The sequence below is a fragment of the Poecilia formosa genome, unplaced genomic scaffold (genome assembly GCF_000485575.1).
Source record: "Poecilia formosa unplaced genomic scaffold, Poecilia_formosa-5.1.2 Scaffold2, whole genome shotgun sequence".
Lineage (NCBI taxonomy): Eukaryota > Metazoa > Chordata > Actinopteri > Cyprinodontiformes > Poeciliidae > Poecilia > Poecilia formosa.
Window position 1 is genome coordinate 6,682,665 of NW_006799941.1, and position 16,856 is coordinate 6,699,520.

A 16,856-nucleotide genomic window follows, 5' to 3' on the forward strand; every position below is an offset into this window, starting at 1 on the left:
ACTCTGGCTCTGATTCACCAGCTCTGTCTTTTGTCCAATGTGAGCTGGATCTCAGAGTCTCTCACACAAGATATGTAGCTCTAATTGCACTAGTTTAAACATTTTATTTGCATTTTTTCAGCTGGTTTCAGTTTTCTTGTATCACAAACTAAATGTAATCTTTATCATTAAAGCAGAAAAATGACACAACTCTAGAGAAATGCTTTCTGCTGCACATTCATCATCTAAGTCTCTTTATCTATTAAAATCCAAGCTGACTGTTGGCATTAAACGTTTCACTAATATCGATCCCAAAGGTTTTAAAGGATTTAATCAAGCAGGCAGAGATTGTTTGAAAACTCACCCTTCGTGTCGATATCTCTGTGCAGCGTCAGTGTGTGGAGTATGCTCTGAAGGCCCGTCCCCTGAGGAGATATATTCCCAAGAACCCGTACCAGTACAAGTTCTGGTATGTGGTGAACTCCACTGGCTTTGAGTACATCATGTTTGTGCTCATCATGCTCAACACGCTTTGCTTGGCTGTCCAGGTAAGAAATCAAGAAAACGTTTGCCTCAGTGTCACAGTTGCATTTGTTAGGTTTACAAATGATGATTTCACATTTTAAAATAACCTTATTTTTTTCTTTACCCTTCATATTTATGTTCTTTTTCAGCACTATGGCCAATCAGCACTTTTTAATTATGTAATGGACATTCTCAATATGGTCTTCACTGCTGTATTCACTGTGGAAATGGTTCTCAAGCTCATCGCTTTCAAACCAAGGGTGAGTACCATAAACAAAATGAACAGAAACACCATTAATTAACAAAAGCAAGAGTCTGAGAATTTATGCAATTAATTAATCTGCCATTTTGAGAAATATATTATCTTTCCACACAAAAAAGGCTATTGTTTAACTAGAGATTGAAACAGTAGAAACTTGATTTATTTTGTTGATAAATTGAACATTTTCTGATCACCGTTTCAGAAAAGAAATAAATAAGAAAATAAGATTTTATCACACTTCTTATGAAATTTAAACCCAATCCACTACGCTAATGGGGGTGCAGCTTCTTTGACCAGTTTTATGTGAAATCTTCTTTCTCTTTGGAGCGTTTTTTCATACTTCCATTCGTACTTTCATGACTTTTCTTTGGTGACAAGACAACGTATCTGTTTAGCTCCCTCAACTGTTACTTTGGCTTCAATAGATTAATATTACTCCCAGTCAGAAAAAATTTGGTAAAATAAAAATATAATTTAGAGCTTTTTAGACCCTTTCTCTTCTTTTACCCAAAATGATGGCAGTATGTAGGTTTTGAGGAAGCAATCCTTCATCCTGAGCCGGTACACACCTCTTTGCTTCTGCTCTGCTCAGTCAGCAGGAGATAAAAGAAGCAGCAGTGCTTACTGTGCAGCACTTTTTACTGAGATTATCTCCCATGCTGAAAATGATGCACTTTTGTTGCACCTCCGTGTTGGAGACTTGCATTTCTACTGAGAAATTGAATTCTGGGTCATCGCTGATCTACAGCGGATACGCCTCTGAATTGGCAGACATTCGTAAAGTCGGTGCCAATGAGTGCAACACGCCACTTTAACCAACACAGCTGCTGTCCAGCCTGGTTAGCGTCATTGAGTCATTTGGCCTTTGAATTATGAAAGGGTAACGGCAGAGGGCACATTGGGACTTTTAATAATTAAAAAATCACATTCCTTTCTGCTAAAATTTGACTTTGAATATTGTATAATGAACCTGAATGATAGAGAGATGTTCAATGTTTTTTTTTTCATCTGTTTTCATTGCTTGATTCACAGCTCTGTGTTCCAAAGAAAGACAGGATGCTAGTAAGAAAAAAATGTGTTTTGCAGTGCTCAGCTCTTTTTTCTTTTAATCGCTGTCTTTGCAGCAGTTTTGCTTGTAATTCTATTGTTAGCATGACTTTCGGTGTGGATTTTGTTCCCTTCAGCTTAACAACAGCCTGTAGATCAATGCGGTGTAATTATGGGCCCTTCAGCTGAGGATGTCAGCAGGGTGCTCCCTGTGTGTTTTTAAATTAGAAGTATAAGTAGATTTAAATTTCTGTGTAAGAGTTAAAACTTTTTTTGTTTATTTTTGCTGACTTTACACTTGACCCACACATCATTCAGGGATATTTTGGGGACGCTTGGAACGTGTTCGATGCCCTGGTAGTCATTGGCAGCATAGTAGACATTGTTCTGAGTGAAATCGATGTAAGTAAATTCAGCTACTGTTTGCCTCGCCGATTTTTCGTCCTCTTCCTCCTCTGGTTCAGCAATGCTTCTGGCAGGTTTCTGCAGCAGAGCTACCACTTTTTGTTTTCAGTCTGATCCTTCCTAACGCTTTATTTCTCTTTCTCTTTCTCCTCCCCCGATCCTGCCATTTAAACTTTTTTTAATTTCATTTTTATTTCAAATTCCTCTCCGATTTCATCCGTCTGACTGCTTCCATGTTCTCCTGTTCACCGTCTTTCATTGCCCTTTTTACCCTTAAATGTTGCCTCCAACAGCACTATTTTGCTGATGCTTGGAACACATTTGATGCCTTAATTGTTGTTGGTAGCGTCGTCGATATTGCTATCACTGAAGTTAACGTAAGTACTATCTTTCTCTGACTCTAAAGTTAAACTGAACCCTTACAGAAAGCCAGATAGCTAATTTAAATGTGTTTAATTTAAATAAATAGTTGTATTAGCTTTCTCTTGTAAAATTTTAAATATAAATGCCATTGACATTGTGTAAATGATTAAAAAAGTGCGCAACTGTTAGATTATCATAAAGCACCATTGGCTGTTTTGTAAGCTTCAGTTTGACTTTCAAATAAACTTTTACAATGCCTTGCAAAAGTATTAATGCACCTTGAATTTTGTCAGATGATGTTACATTACAACTGCATACCTCAATGTATTTTGTTTTAATTTTGTGTATTTGACCAAAACAAAGTAGTGAAAATTTGTAGTGAAAGAAAAACAATACATGGTTATCTTTTTTTTGTTTGTTTACAAATACATGTTTTAAAAAATGTACCATGCATTTGTATTCAGACCTCTTTACCCTAAAAGATCTAAATAAAATTTCACTACAACCATTTACTTTCAGAAGTCACCCAAATAGTAAAAAAAAAACAAAGTGAAAAACAAGTTTCTAGTTTTCCACAAGTAAACATGAAGAAGATTTGGTCAGATGAACTTGAACAAATTTGAACTTTCTGATTTGCTTAACAAATGTTTGATGTGCCGGAAAATTGAGACTAGACATCATCTTGAATGCACCATCTTCACAGAGAAACATGGTGGTGACAGAATCATGGTATGGCAACAGACACAGGGAAGCTGGTTAGAGTTAATGGGAAGATGAATTGAGCTGAATGCATGACAGTAATGGAAGAAAAACCTGCTAAAGAGGGAAAGATTGTATTATCTTCTAGCAGGACAGCAACACTAAACATATAACCTTCAATAAGTTTAGAAGAATGCAAATTTATTTTCAAGAAAGGTTCACTTTTATTCAGTTTTGTTTTGGTTTATTACATAATATCCATCTAAAATGCATTGAAATATGTGATTGTAGTATAATAAATAGTAAAAAAAAGTTTAAGTGGTATGAACACTTATGCAAGCCATGTATTTATTGTGTGTTGTATTTACACAGAATTTATTAACCTTAACAGACTGTGGTTTTCTTTACATGTTTTATTGTAACTATGGCTTCGTATCATGACTGCAAATATTATGTACATGATTGTTTACCTTGGAGTGTCACAGGAACTGTTCACATTTTTCTGTGTTCGGTTCAGAACGGGATCCGTTTATGATGTGGTAATCTAATTCTTGTTTTTATTCACTTTTTTTCCCCGTAGAAACTTGTAGAGGCAAGTATGGAAATAAAACAATGTTGCTTGTGTGTAGCTGGTTGTTGATGACAACTTTATCTTTTGATCCCCTTTGCAGTTGGCTTAAAATTAAAATACTGACAGGATGAAAGAAAGTTGGTTAGGGTTTCCTTAAGAGCACACAAAATATTTTACTTACCATTAAAATTAATGTCAAGAGCATAAATGACTTTTGGACCTAAAAAATATATTTTTCTTTCTGCAAAGATTAAATGTAAAGTGTTTGGGATTTCAGTTTAAGGCACTTGAAACTCAAGCTGTTCCTTCCAATCCTTAGAGACATACTTTTAGTGAAATATGTATAATTTTGAAAGCTATAAAATGAAGCTCCTCATAAACAGCTAAGATTTTTTGAGTCAGGTTATGTGGAGTGGTTATAAGCAGTCTTTATCTTACCTGCACCGCACAGCAGTCTGAATTGTCCAGTGTTGGATAAACGGGGATTATTTTTTTTATTTTATTGTATAAGCAAAACAACAGCCTGCTGGAGTGGTGCCGCTTCCCAACATATCTAAACTCAAAAACTAGCTAAATATAATTTTGTTCTGTTTTTTTGTTTGTTTTGTTTTGTTTTTTTTTTTTTGTCTGTACACGTAAAAATATGTTGGAGTGTTAAAATAATAACACTTCTTCAAATGTGAAAATGTAGCAAACATAATTTAATTTCCTAGTAAATCAGTTTTTTGGACATGCAAAAATAAAATAAAATAATAATACTCATTATGATCCTCTCAGCCTGGAGCCTAAATCACTTATTTATCCCTACAATTAAGTTACTGCAAAAACTATTCAGATATTCTATGACTCAGCAAAAATGTTACTTAATCTCATTTTATGCTGTACAGAAGCTTTGTCTACACTAATAAAAAAACACTCACAATAAAATATAATAGTGAATGGTTGAACTGGCAGCAATGTGTGTAGTTTTTATTGATTCAGCTAAAACATTCTTCAGTACTTGATGGCACTCCTATATGCTTCATTCAGCAGATGGTTTTACAATCACCTTGCATTTCCACACTTTAAACCCTCATAATAACTATTTAGGATGGCCAGCATATAGACATGAGAAGATAAGAAACAGTGTCCCAGCATCTTCAAGTTCCCTGATTAAAAAGCACTTTAGGCTCAACAGTGGAGACTTTCTGACTGAGTAAAACGTAAGGCAGTATTAAACCTATTAAAATACATTCAGTTTTTAAAAGAGAAGCCGTTTTGCGGCGTTACGTTTCCATCAGAAGATCATTCAATTGACTCTGAGGTAAGAACTTATCTTTACATCAGAAAATCAATGAGACAACTGCAGGCAAGATGCCGACTGCCAATAAATACTCCACAGAACCCCACCAATTTAGCAGTCCCTCTCAAATAATCACTTTCAGACTTCAACGACTTTAACCCTGTTCTTCCCTTCCCGAGTGCTCTGACGTCTGAGCTGCAGTGCTGTTTTTCTGGAGTAACAATCAGTGTTTTTGAGTGTTGCATGACTGTGTTAATGAACACTAACTTTGATTAAAAGAACAAATCATTGTGAGTTTTCAGGTTCTCTGTGTTATGCATGTGTGTTTAACATGTGTTCAGTGTTTAATCCAGCTGTGAGTGTGTGTGTGTAGGACTGAAGTTGTTGTGAATTTCACAAGGGCGTTCATGTTTCAAACACACCTTCCATAACATTTATTTCTGCATAACCTGCATGCTTGTCTTTAACTGAATGTTTCATTCAATCGTAGCAGCTGGTGTGTGTTGTGTGTTTGCCTTGCACATCGTCCATATTTTCAGCTTTTCTCCAGGCATGAGTTAAATAAACAGCCTTTTAAGATTCTGGCCTGAACTCACTAATTGCATGTTGGTGGGTCAGACAGTCATCTCACAACCTACCATCCTTCCCACATCTGCCTCTCACAGATGACAGTCGGCCACGCAGTCCCCACCCTTCCGGTCAGTGTTTTCCATAGAGCCTTGTGAAGTTTGTGCTTTATGTTGGTTTGTTTGTTTGCTTGCTGTCCCCATTACTTTTTTTTTTCTCCAGACAGAATGGCCCTGGAGTTGAAACTAAGAAATTCTGCACAACATTAAGGATCGCATAAACAAAATGATTTTTTTTTTTTTACTGAAGCTGATATTTTCATCAAAACATTAATGATGTTCTTACCTTAAAGTTGTGTGAGAAACTGTGGCTTTGCTTAGAGCTGATATTTTTGGGAATGGATCAAGTCATGTAGTGACCTGGAAGTAATTCGATTGCAACTGAATAGACCAGGTGTCACTAACTCCAGTCCTCCAGGGCTACCATCCTGTAACTTTTAGATGCGTCTCTGCTCAAACACACCTGGATGAAATAAACTGCTCGTTTCCAGCCTATTGCAGAGGAATGAATGCTGGTGAGGGAATTCAGACATTTTGGAGCAGAGGTGAATCTAAAAGTTGCAGGATGGTAGCCTTGAGGACTGGAGTTGGTGACCCCTGGAATAGACAAAACCAAATCAAATGAAGGATCTTAGCATATTTTGCTATAAAAATGCACAATTAGAGGATTGGCTAAGTAGAAGCACCTTTTCCCATTGAATGTGAACGACGCCAGCTGAGTCTGAGGTTCTTTGATGATCTTGTGTTGGTGTCTCTTTGAGTGACTGTTTCTGTGTTTTGTTCTGTCTCTCTGTAGTGAGCTCTTAAAGCTCTGAATGGAGCACATGTGTAGCGCAGGTGTGTAGACTCCAGTCAGGTGCATGAACTCTGCCACAGTAACTGTCTCAGTTTTTTTCCTCTTTTCTCCCTTCTCACTCTCCTGCTTCATTATTTAAAGGTGCATTTTAATAAATTAGAAAATCATCAAAATGACAATTTATTTCAGTAATTTAGTTCAAAAGGAGAAACTCCTTTATTAGATAGATTCATCTCAAAATGTTATGTGATGGTTGAACACGTTCCTGGCAGATGGTTAACAGACAGACATCAATCCCCTCCACAAGGAGGGTGAACCAAAAAGGTAATTCCTAAGCAATCTAGTTGTTTACATAGTACTGTATACAATCATAATAATGGAAAGTTGAGTGAAAGGAAAACGTTTGGCTGTAGAAAAAGGTCCACAAACAGCAGGGGTAAGAGGATGTTAAAGCAAAGCCCATTCAAGGTGCAGATTTTGGACCAATTCAGAACTTGAGCCATCACAGATACTCAAATCCTGGACATGAGCTTCAGCTGGTACATCCTTTGTGTTAGGGCGCTTCTGACCAGAGATAACAGTATTTAACTTGGGACAATGAGAGTTATTTTAGAAATCAAGCTTCCAGAGTGTGGAGGAAAAGTGAAGAGGCACAGGATCCAAGTTGCTTTATCTTCAAAGTGAAGTTTCCACAACCAGCGACGACTAAAACCACAGAGAAGCTGCTGAGCATGAAGATGAGAAATACCAAAACAAGTAAATCAGAAAAGCTGGAGGTTACCTTTAAAGGAACCTATGATTCCTGAAAGTATGGATGTACTTTTGGCTGATACTTTTGCAAATCATAATATTTACATTTCAGAGAAACTAAATTTTGTTAGCTGTCCCTCATAATCACTATAACTAACACAAATAAAGTGATGACATATATCCTTCCCAATCTTTCTAATACACAAGTTTCACTTTTTGAATGGATTTAATGAAATAACTTTTGAATTATATTTTTATTTACTGAGGGGCACCAGTATCTTGTTTTGTCTTCTGTCCCAGCATTTTTCTCAGTTGCTGGCCTCTTCCTCTTCCTCTCTTGTTTTCTCTCTTCTCTCTGTGTCACTCACTCTTTTCTCTCTGCACCAGACTGTGAGAGCGCCCTGCTGTGGCACTTTAATTTCAGGGCACTACTGGTATGCATGGTTTGCTGCTTGGCTCTGAGGTCACCGCTGGCTCTAAATCATTTGAATGTTTTGCGCGTGTGCGTGCAGTGCTACCCCAGCGATGCGGTGACGCAGAACGCATGCTCCATTAACGCTGCGGCCAGGATTACCTAAAGAACCTCCTCGAGCTAATTCTGAGTTGCTTTTATTTTTTAGTTAAATCATCTCCGTTTATTTCTGCAACTCATGCTGACGGTTGGTTATGCTGAGGAATTGGAATGACGCCACATCTGTCTGGAGTATTTTTTGTTTGTTTTGTTTTCAGTGCTGAGCATTATAAAAAAAATCACCTTTTCAGTCGTTAAAGCTTTCTTCAGTTTTAAAACATCATTCAGTCCATCCACACCACTTGATTAACCAGTGTTGTCTTGAACCTTGACCCTTTACAAATGTTTTCCTATGAATCAAAAAGTGTGTGTATGGGTGCAAATATGTGAATATAGAATTTTGTTGTGTAAAAGGATATGCAGTGCTGTGCAGATATCTTGAATAATTTAAGATTTTGCTGCCAAATTTCTGGGTGTCTTTTTATGCATCCTTGATTGTTTATTCTACAGGCTCGCAGAAGGTCTATCAGGTTTTTTCTTTAAATCCTTTTTAGCCCAGAACTTGACTATTTTCAGAGATTTTTTTTAAGCCAATTCCACCATAAAACAATGTAACCATTAAACTAAGTTGCTGAATCAAAGTAATTTATTTCATTTAATTTCAGATTCATTTTTGTGAAAGTACAGCTAATGTGAGAAGATTGTTAATATAAAGTGTTAAAGCCCACAGTAAATGAGCAGTAGTCTGTAGCTTATAAACTAATTTCCTTCACTCCTGATTAAAAGAGATAAAATTGTTTCTTGACTTTGAGTCTCAAACCACAAGTCTGGAAAGTTTGGTTTGTGACTCAAGTTGGAGTCTGAAACTCGAGACTTCGTCTCTTAGGGACAATAACAACGACTACAACATCCAAGGATGTGCATCATTAAGATATTTTAGTGTTAATATCAAACTATTCCTCTAGTTGCAGAATGCAATTGGTGAGATCCTCACAGGTTTGGGAACATTCTCTTTGAAATACATTGACAATAACATTGTTACCTTTGCAAAGAGTAGATGTGGCTTTGCATAATCTCTAGAGTGAAGCTGCTTTGAAAGAATAATTGATTGTAGCATTTTTGCTGAGAAGTTTTTATTTTTGTCATACTCTAGTCCACATTACTCATTCTGTACCGTCTTGAACGAAAAATGAAAAAAAGAAGTAGCAAGAGTCTAAAGAAAAACTGAAATACTTTCTTAAAGCCAGGGGAACCATTTCGAAATATTCCAAGAAAATCTAACATCTGAATAATAAGTATTTTGAAACTATCTGGAGTGTGTTGCATAGTTATAGATTTAACATGTTAATTTAGCCAACAAACAGTCTTGCACATGCTCAGCTGTTTAATTTGTGCCTGCATTAATGAACTATGCTCACATTTTATGGTTTTTATGTCCAGGAAGATAATTTTTCTGAAGTCCATTTGTCAGAATTTAAAACCTGAAAGGGTTTATAATGAAAACACACAAGTCCAGGGTGTGTAAGAGCAGCTGTTTTCACATCATCATTTCACAGCATTTATGTGAGTTAGGACACTTGCCATTAACATTGTTTAAATCTCACCAAAGACATCTCTCCATGGTATCCGTTTAGTCCCATGAGTAGTGACCGCTACACTGGGGGGTTGTGATAAAGTTGTGTGCCAGTCGTACGTGTTAATAAGTCTTTTATTGTTGTTTGTCCCTCTGATGTCTAATTGTTAAGTCCTGCATAATGTTAAGCTGACATCTTGTGTTGTGGAGTGTTTAGTATCTCCATAATTTACTGTTAAGGTAATGCCTGCCAGTACACAGAGTTTCCATAGATAAATACGTGTCTGTCTTTGTCCAAGATGATGCAGGAGACATGTTTGTCCTGTCAGATGAGAAGAGTAGTGACTTTGTGCTGTCTCCGTCTTCTAACTGACATTTGCTGGCGTTTTGTGACAATAACTTCACATGTAACATGTTTGACCAAATATATGTGAGACCTGCCGACTCTGTCTAAGTCATTAATACAGGTCTTTGATTTTAAAGCCAACGGAGACTCCTCAGGTGGATGAGATGGGGGTAAGATGCTTTGCCCCCCATGTCAGGGCCATGCCATGTTTGGATTTGCATTTCTTTTGTTGTTCTGTCTTCTCATCCTTTTTCATCAGTTGCTGATTTCAGCTTCATTCACATCGTCTTTAATATACTTTTCTTGCATCTACTTAGTTTGTTTACATATATCCTCAGAACATTGGCTTTTCATTATTCCTAAGTGTTTGGAGTTATTTGGAAGAAGGGGTGTCACTCAAACGTGACACTTGTCTCCTGTCGAGTGGGAGTGGCATTGAGCCCCTCTTCACGTTTGTGCTGTTGACACGGCTTCATGGTCTCTGCCTCCGTTCTGGCGGCGGGTAGCAACCCATGGATGAGCCTCTGGGATCAGGTCACCCAGCTGTGACCTGTGAACCTCCCGGTCAACCCGCTTGGGTCGGTCCCACTGTGACTCCGCATGCAGTGACTCTGGACTGAGGGTGCCATGCTTGAATAGATATGTCCTGTCAAGTATGGCAAGGTTTTTCTCCAGCATGCCTGCCTCCTTGCTTCCTCCCCCTTTTAGGTCTGTGCAGGAACAGAGAACATGGCCGTGCTTTGAACACAGACCTGCAGAGACATATCGGCTACAGCTGCACTGCATTACAAACCTTATTACGGCTTTAGAAACTGCCTACCAGGGCTTTGCTCCAATTTCACAGTTAATTTCATGTATAAAAGTGCAGTGCTGCTTTGTTAGCCCATATATAACTGGTTTGAAGGTCTCCGCTCATCCAGCAAAGCACAGTCAGGCACACTTGACTCAGTCAATGCACCTCTAATGTCATAATTATTGAAAATACGTTTTAATCCGCAGAACACGGAGGACAGTGCTCGCATCTCCATCACTTTCTTTCGCCTGTTTCGAGTTATGCGGTTGGTCAAACTCCTCAGCAGAGGAGAGGGTATCCGCACATTGCTGTGGACTTTCATTAAGTCCTTCCAGGTGAGGTGGTATTCATATTCAAATAAAATAAAAAAATAAAAGTTGACATTACTCCTGTTTTACCTATTCTCTGTTTTTCAGGCCTTGCCATACGTTGCTCTGTTGATAGCCATGTTGTTTTTCATCTACGCCGTCATCGGCATGCAGGTTGGTACAGTTGATCTTTCCCTTATTTTACCTTTAAAAACTGTGTTTAATTGTTATTTTATGTGGCAGACCAACACAAAATAGTGTGTAATTGGGATGTTTAATAAAAAGGATACACTGACTTTAAAAAAAAAAATCTGACAAAAGAATCTTGCTTTCGTTTAGCGAATCTTGAATGGCTACTTTTTAGGATAATATTTTGTTTATATATATATATATATAAATCTTCTTGCTGTATGTCTATCAGCTTTGCACATTTAGAAAGTGAAGTCCATCCCATTCTTTCTAGCAAAATTGCTAAATCACATTGGATGGACATAATTTCAGAGTAACAGTTTTTAGTTCTTGCCACGAATTCTCAATTGGATTTAAGTTCAAACTTAAATCCAATTCTAGTGCATAAATGCTTTTAAACCATTAAATTGTTGCTCTGACTGGGCATTTTCTCATCCTGTTGGATGGTTAATCTCAACCACAGCTTCAAATGTTTTCCTGCTTTTAACAGGTTTTCTTGCAACATTGTCCCATGTGTTGCTCAGACCATCTTTTAGCTGCTTTGTCCTTTCTGAAGAAAATCCATCCATCCATTTTCTTTAAACTCTTGTCCCTCTTGGGGTTGAAAGGGGTGGTGGTGTCTATCCCCAGTGAATCAAACCCAGGACCTTCTTGCTCCAAGGCAACAGTGCTACCTACTGTGCCACTGTGCAGCCCGCTGAAGAAAATCATCTCAGCAAAATGTTCCCACTACTAATTCACCATAGAGATTGTGTTCAGTGTTAGTTTTGCACCAGATCAAGTGTTTTGATTTTTGTTCAAAGGTTTGAGTCTCTGACAGATATTTGCTCTGCACACGACATAAAGGCCAAAAGAATGACAAACATTTGTTACCGCTGTCCTCTCGTCTGTTTTCACAATATCGTGACATAATATGGAAAAGTTTACAGGGGATGAATAGTTCTGCAAAGCTCTGTGACTCGATGTAATAAAGAGTTGGTCTAACTTAATTTCCAATAATGTTTCTGCTTTTAGGTTTTTGGAAAGATTGCCATGGTCGATGGAACGCAAATCAACAGAAACAACAACTTCCAGACCTTCCCCCAGGCTGTGCTCCTTCTTTTTAGGTGTGTTATCTGCAGCCTTTAGAAAAATACCTTCGGTTTTTACACTTTCTGGATGTTTAATATACATCTGTTATGTCCTCCTGCTTTACAGGTGTGCTACAGGTGAGGCGTGGCAGGAGATAATGCTGGCCTGTATGCCGGGGAAACTGTGTGACCCAGAGTCTGACTACAACCCCGGGGAGGAGATGACCTGTGGCAGTGGATTTGCAATAATTTATTTCATTACCTTCTACATGCTCTGTGCTTTCTTGGTACGTACATTTTCTTTACCGTGTTTAATTTCGGTTAGTTGTATTACTTTTTTCTTGTGTACGTCCTGAACAAGCACAAACACACAGGGGGAATGTTTAGTTTTTTCTGCATAAAATAGCAAAGGTTTGCCTTAAAACTATATTTGCAATGTGTTCACTCTTAACCAAAGCATTTCATGATGCCATAGTGAGCAACACTGTGTACAAGTTAGTCATATTTTACATGAATGAGTGTTGTTGTTTTTTTACAACCATAAAACATGACAACAATATGTTGTAAATGTTATGATACTCTTTTCAAACTACTTTGTCCAATTCCTGCAGATCATCAATTTGTTTGTGGCTGTCATTATGGACAACTTTGACTATCTGACACGTGATTGGTCAATTCTTGGTCCTCACCACCTCGATGAATTTAAGAGGATTTGGTCAGAGTACGATCCTGAGGCAAAGTATGTGTATTGTTTGAAATATCAGCTTTCTGTCAAACTTTGTCTCTTTGACTCATTAAAATGCTGTTTCTTGTCGTGCAGAGGAAGGATCAAACATCTCGATGTGGTGACCTTGCTTCGTCGTATCCAGCCCCCTCTTGGTTTTGGTAAACTGTGTCCTCACAGAGTGGCATGCAAGGTCTCTTTTTCTCTGTTCTTATTCATTGATGTCGCTGAGGAAAAAATATATATATATTTTTCATGTTAAAAACCTGCATCTGCTTGACTTTTCCAGCGGCTGGTAGCCATGAACATGCCTCTCAACAGTGATGGGACGGTCATGTTTAATGCTACGCTGTTTGCCCTGGTGCGCACAGCTCTGAAAATAAAAACTGAAGGTATGAACTTCACATGAATGATTTTACATGACTTTGTAGCTGTGGAGGGAAAGAAAAAGGATGAAAGGTTTTCAAATATTTTTATGAATCATCTCTGAAAAGTGTTTGAGGGATTTATTTTATCTTGCATACATTATCATATAGACGTTATAACAGACGTTATATTTTACTTGAAAAATTAAAACCATATGGTTTGTCACACAAAACTCAATTTTGTTAACATTTTTGGTTGTGATATGAAAAAAAAAGTGAAAATTGTTAGAGGTTAAACACTTTGCTAGGCACTTTATTATTCCAATAATTCATCTTGGCACAGAGTTTGTTGTCAAGCTGTAATTTCTGGCTGGATTGCTGGTTTCACACAGTGTTTTCTGACATTCAGGTAACCTGGAACAGGCCAATGAAGAGCTGCGGGCCGTCATCAAGAAAATCTGGAAGAGAACCAGCATGAAGCTGCTGGACCAAGTGGTGCCTCCTGCTGGTGGTTAGTGGAACTGACTCTTATTTGTCAATAAACTCACACTTAATAAACAGCATGTAGAGAAGGACTCGCACATAAACACGATTTGCAGCCATGCTGTTCACATGTTATTACTAACTGCTCTCATATGAAAGTTTGTTTGATGAAGACAAACCAATGTGTATCTGCTCTGCTCATGTTCTCCTGGTTGTCCTCTCAGCAGTTCGTCTTTTATATGTGTATTTTGTCCACACTCCTTCCTCCTGCCCCGGATGCTGATGGAGACCACTGACTATCTGCTGGGCTTTGGGTTGCATGGCCTTGTAGACCAATGTGCAGATGCATGCTTCTCTCTTTCTCTCTCTCTCTCACTAATACTCTCTGTCGCCTCTCTCTCTGCTGTCTCTCGCTCTCTGACTCGCTCTGTTGTCTGAATTTCTTGTCTTTTACTCACCGCTTGAGCTTTTACAGCTTTGTTCTCCTGTCATATATATCTGTATCCAAAAACTCTGAAGCACTTCAGAATATTCTGAAGCAGTTCTGTTTTAGGGTGGTGGCATGGAACTAGTGTTGCCTCTCTGTCCAATCTCTGTCCCCAGCGTGCTTGTTCAAAGTGACTCAGACCCCTGCTTCAGAATGATTCTCACGCTCTCTCACACACACACACACACACACACACACACTTTAGTTCTGCAAAGAAATTTTAAAAAACAATGCAAGATAACATCCATGCACAGCCTTCAACGTAGTACTTTTTAGTATTAGGCATACATCGTGAAAAGAGATCTGACATGTATGATGCTTAAAGTAGATCTGCATGTTTGCATGTGCAAAAGTAGAACATTTATTTGCAGTGAGTTGGAATATCTGGTTGCCTTCTAGTGAAAATAGCATAGAGTTTAAACAAATTAGGTAAAAATATTTATAATAAATGCTGAAGGTTTTCCAAGATGAAAGATTTAAACCACTTCTATTTTCATAACTTCCTCAAACTATCCCAGCTTATATATAAATATATATTTTATGGTCGTGATTAAGAGTTATTCTGACTTTAAGACTTAGAGAAAAAAAAAAAGTTCGGCGTTGGATTTTTTTTTTTTACTCTATTTCTATCAACCTTATGTACCTGAGAAATATATAGACATTTAAAAATTGGAGAACAAGAGAAGTTGTTTAAGGTTGCTTGGAACTAATAAGGTTTTACTTAATGATATTCCTAATTTTAAATGTAATAAATCTAAAATAAGTTCATAGCATTGTATTCATTTTTGTAAAAATGTAAACATTTACTAAAATATCTGTAATCTCGCTAACATTATGGCAAAACAGGAAGGTCTTACTGCAACGATTTATAAACTTGGCTGACTTTAAACATGTTCTGAGAAAATGTTGGTATCATTTATTAAGAAGTTAACTTATTATTCCAGCTTACACTATGAGGAAGGACAAAGTGTAACCATTTTTACATTTTTGTTGCTTGTAATTACTAACTTATTATCTGGAAGTAGTTTTAAATGGTTAAAAAAACAGATTTGTAAGAAACAGCAATTCCTTATAGGATTTCAGACTTTCAGGATGAATGACGTAAAAGAATAGGAGCATGTTGTGTCTCTTTGTCATTAATTGTAGATAAAACACAGATTCATCCCATCAGTTAAGGCGCCTTTCATTGCCTGAGTGATTACTACTACAAAGTTAACCAGAAAGTAAAATAAAATAAAATAAAAGAACCTCTGAGGTGAAAATCACTAAAAAAATACAGCCAATTCCAAGGATTTAAGACCTTTGACCAGTACTATCCACCCAGATGTTAAATTTACCTTTAAAAGCAATCCACATGCAAAAACATATTCAAAAAGTTTTTCCCCAGTTTTATATTTGGTCCACAGTTTATACACTATCGGTATGAATGTGTCTGACACACTGAGAACGCCTCCTCCATGCTCAGCTAAAACCTCAAAGGACGTGGGGGGAGGAAGGCCTCTCCTCCTCCCTCCTGGGCTGCTGTGTGTCGTGACCTGGTGACACAGGAAGCATTTGTGTGGTCTGTTCACTCAGATGATGAGGTAACCGTGGGGAAGTTCTATGCCACCTTCCTGATACAGGACTACTTTAGGAAATTCAAGAAACGTAAAGAGGAAGGCCTGGTGACTGCGCACCCTTCCCAGAACAACACAGCCATTGCCCTGCAGGTGAGTGCTTGTGTGTTTCTGTGAGAGAATAATCTGTGTGTGTGTGTGTGTGTGTGTGTGTGTGTTTGTGGAGTAAGAAATGATCAATAAAAACTGTGAGAATGGATCTAATAAAAGTCTGCAACATGTCTTTTTATGCATTTCACTCAGATATCATCGAGTATGCTAATGTCTGTGATTTGTGATCCAGCAGGGCGTTCATGATCTTGGTGTACAGTATGAATTTGTTACTGTGGTTTATGTCTCTCTAATTTGTGCCTTTGGTCCTCCTGTGTCTTTACATATCATACATGTTCATGTTAAGCATGTATCATTGTCTCAAGCACCACTTCATGGGTTTTCTGTGCATCACAATTCACTTCTCATATAGTTCACAAAGCTCTGGCTATTTTTGTTAATTTACTACGTTGATATATGGCTTAGGTATTTTCATATATCTTGTAGTGCACAGTGTACAACAGGAAGTGCACACCATATAGTTTCTTTATCACTTTGTATTGGCAGGTGGGAAGTTATTTTAACATGCACTTATACAGAGGAAAAGTTGTTGCTGGAGAACTACAACACTTACTTTGCCACTAAATGCCAGGAAGGACACTAGATTTAAAGATCTTGATTTTTTTATTTATTTATTTTTTCATATTTTTTGGAGTATGCTGCACAAGGCTGTTTGATTACAGGTGATCCAACAGGGTAAAAAGCCAAAAACAAACAATGTTTAGTTCAGTTTAATGGGAAAACCCAAAGCAGATTCTTCAGTCACAAGCTTTCCCTCCTTATCAGCAGGAATCAGTGGAGCAAATTTAGCTGGAATGCCATCAGTGACACCCACAGCTTCAGCTTAACTTGTCCTCTATCATCTAATAATACTTTTACAGCTTGGGTTCTTACCTTCCTGTTCTTAAGAGAAACTGAAGTTTTGAATTGTAAAGTGGAGCTATCTGGTTGTCAGACCAGCAATCCTTCCAAAGCAGATTTATGGCATCTTAAATA

At 37.6% G+C, this 16,856-nt stretch overlaps 1 protein-coding gene across 18 annotated transcripts in view; it reads left to right on the top strand.

Moving 5' to 3' along the window:
* cacna1da (calcium channel, voltage-dependent, L type, alpha 1D subunit, a) overlaps positions 1–16,856 on the top strand; it is a 71,067-nt gene that overhangs the window by 44,691 nt on the left and 9,520 nt on the right. For 9 of the 18 annotated variants that reach the window (XM_016671851.1, XM_016671843.1, XM_016671855.1 and 6 more), the window contains 14 exons: positions 369–527; positions 654–764; positions 2,512–2,595; positions 3,861–3,872; positions 9,873–9,905; positions 10,735–10,863; positions 10,945–11,010; positions 12,040–12,131; positions 12,223–12,382; positions 12,707–12,834; positions 12,916–13,012; positions 13,109–13,211; positions 13,594–13,695; positions 15,730–15,863. In XM_016671851.1, coding sequence (XP_016527337.1) covers positions 369–527; positions 654–764; positions 2,512–2,595; positions 3,861–3,872; positions 9,873–9,905; positions 10,735–10,863; positions 10,945–11,010; positions 12,040–12,131; positions 12,223–12,382; positions 12,707–12,834; positions 12,916–13,012; positions 13,109–13,211; positions 13,594–13,695; positions 15,730–15,863 — 1,410 coding nt within the window. The remainder of the gene's footprint in view (positions 1–368; positions 528–653; positions 765–2,511; positions 2,596–3,860; positions 3,873–9,872; positions 9,906–10,734; positions 10,864–10,944; positions 11,011–12,039; positions 12,132–12,222; positions 12,383–12,706; positions 12,835–12,915; positions 13,013–13,108; positions 13,212–13,593; positions 13,696–15,729; positions 15,864–16,856) is intronic. The other 9 variants (XM_016671859.1, XM_007552277.2, XM_016671877.1 and 6 more) reach the window with 2 other exon arrangements.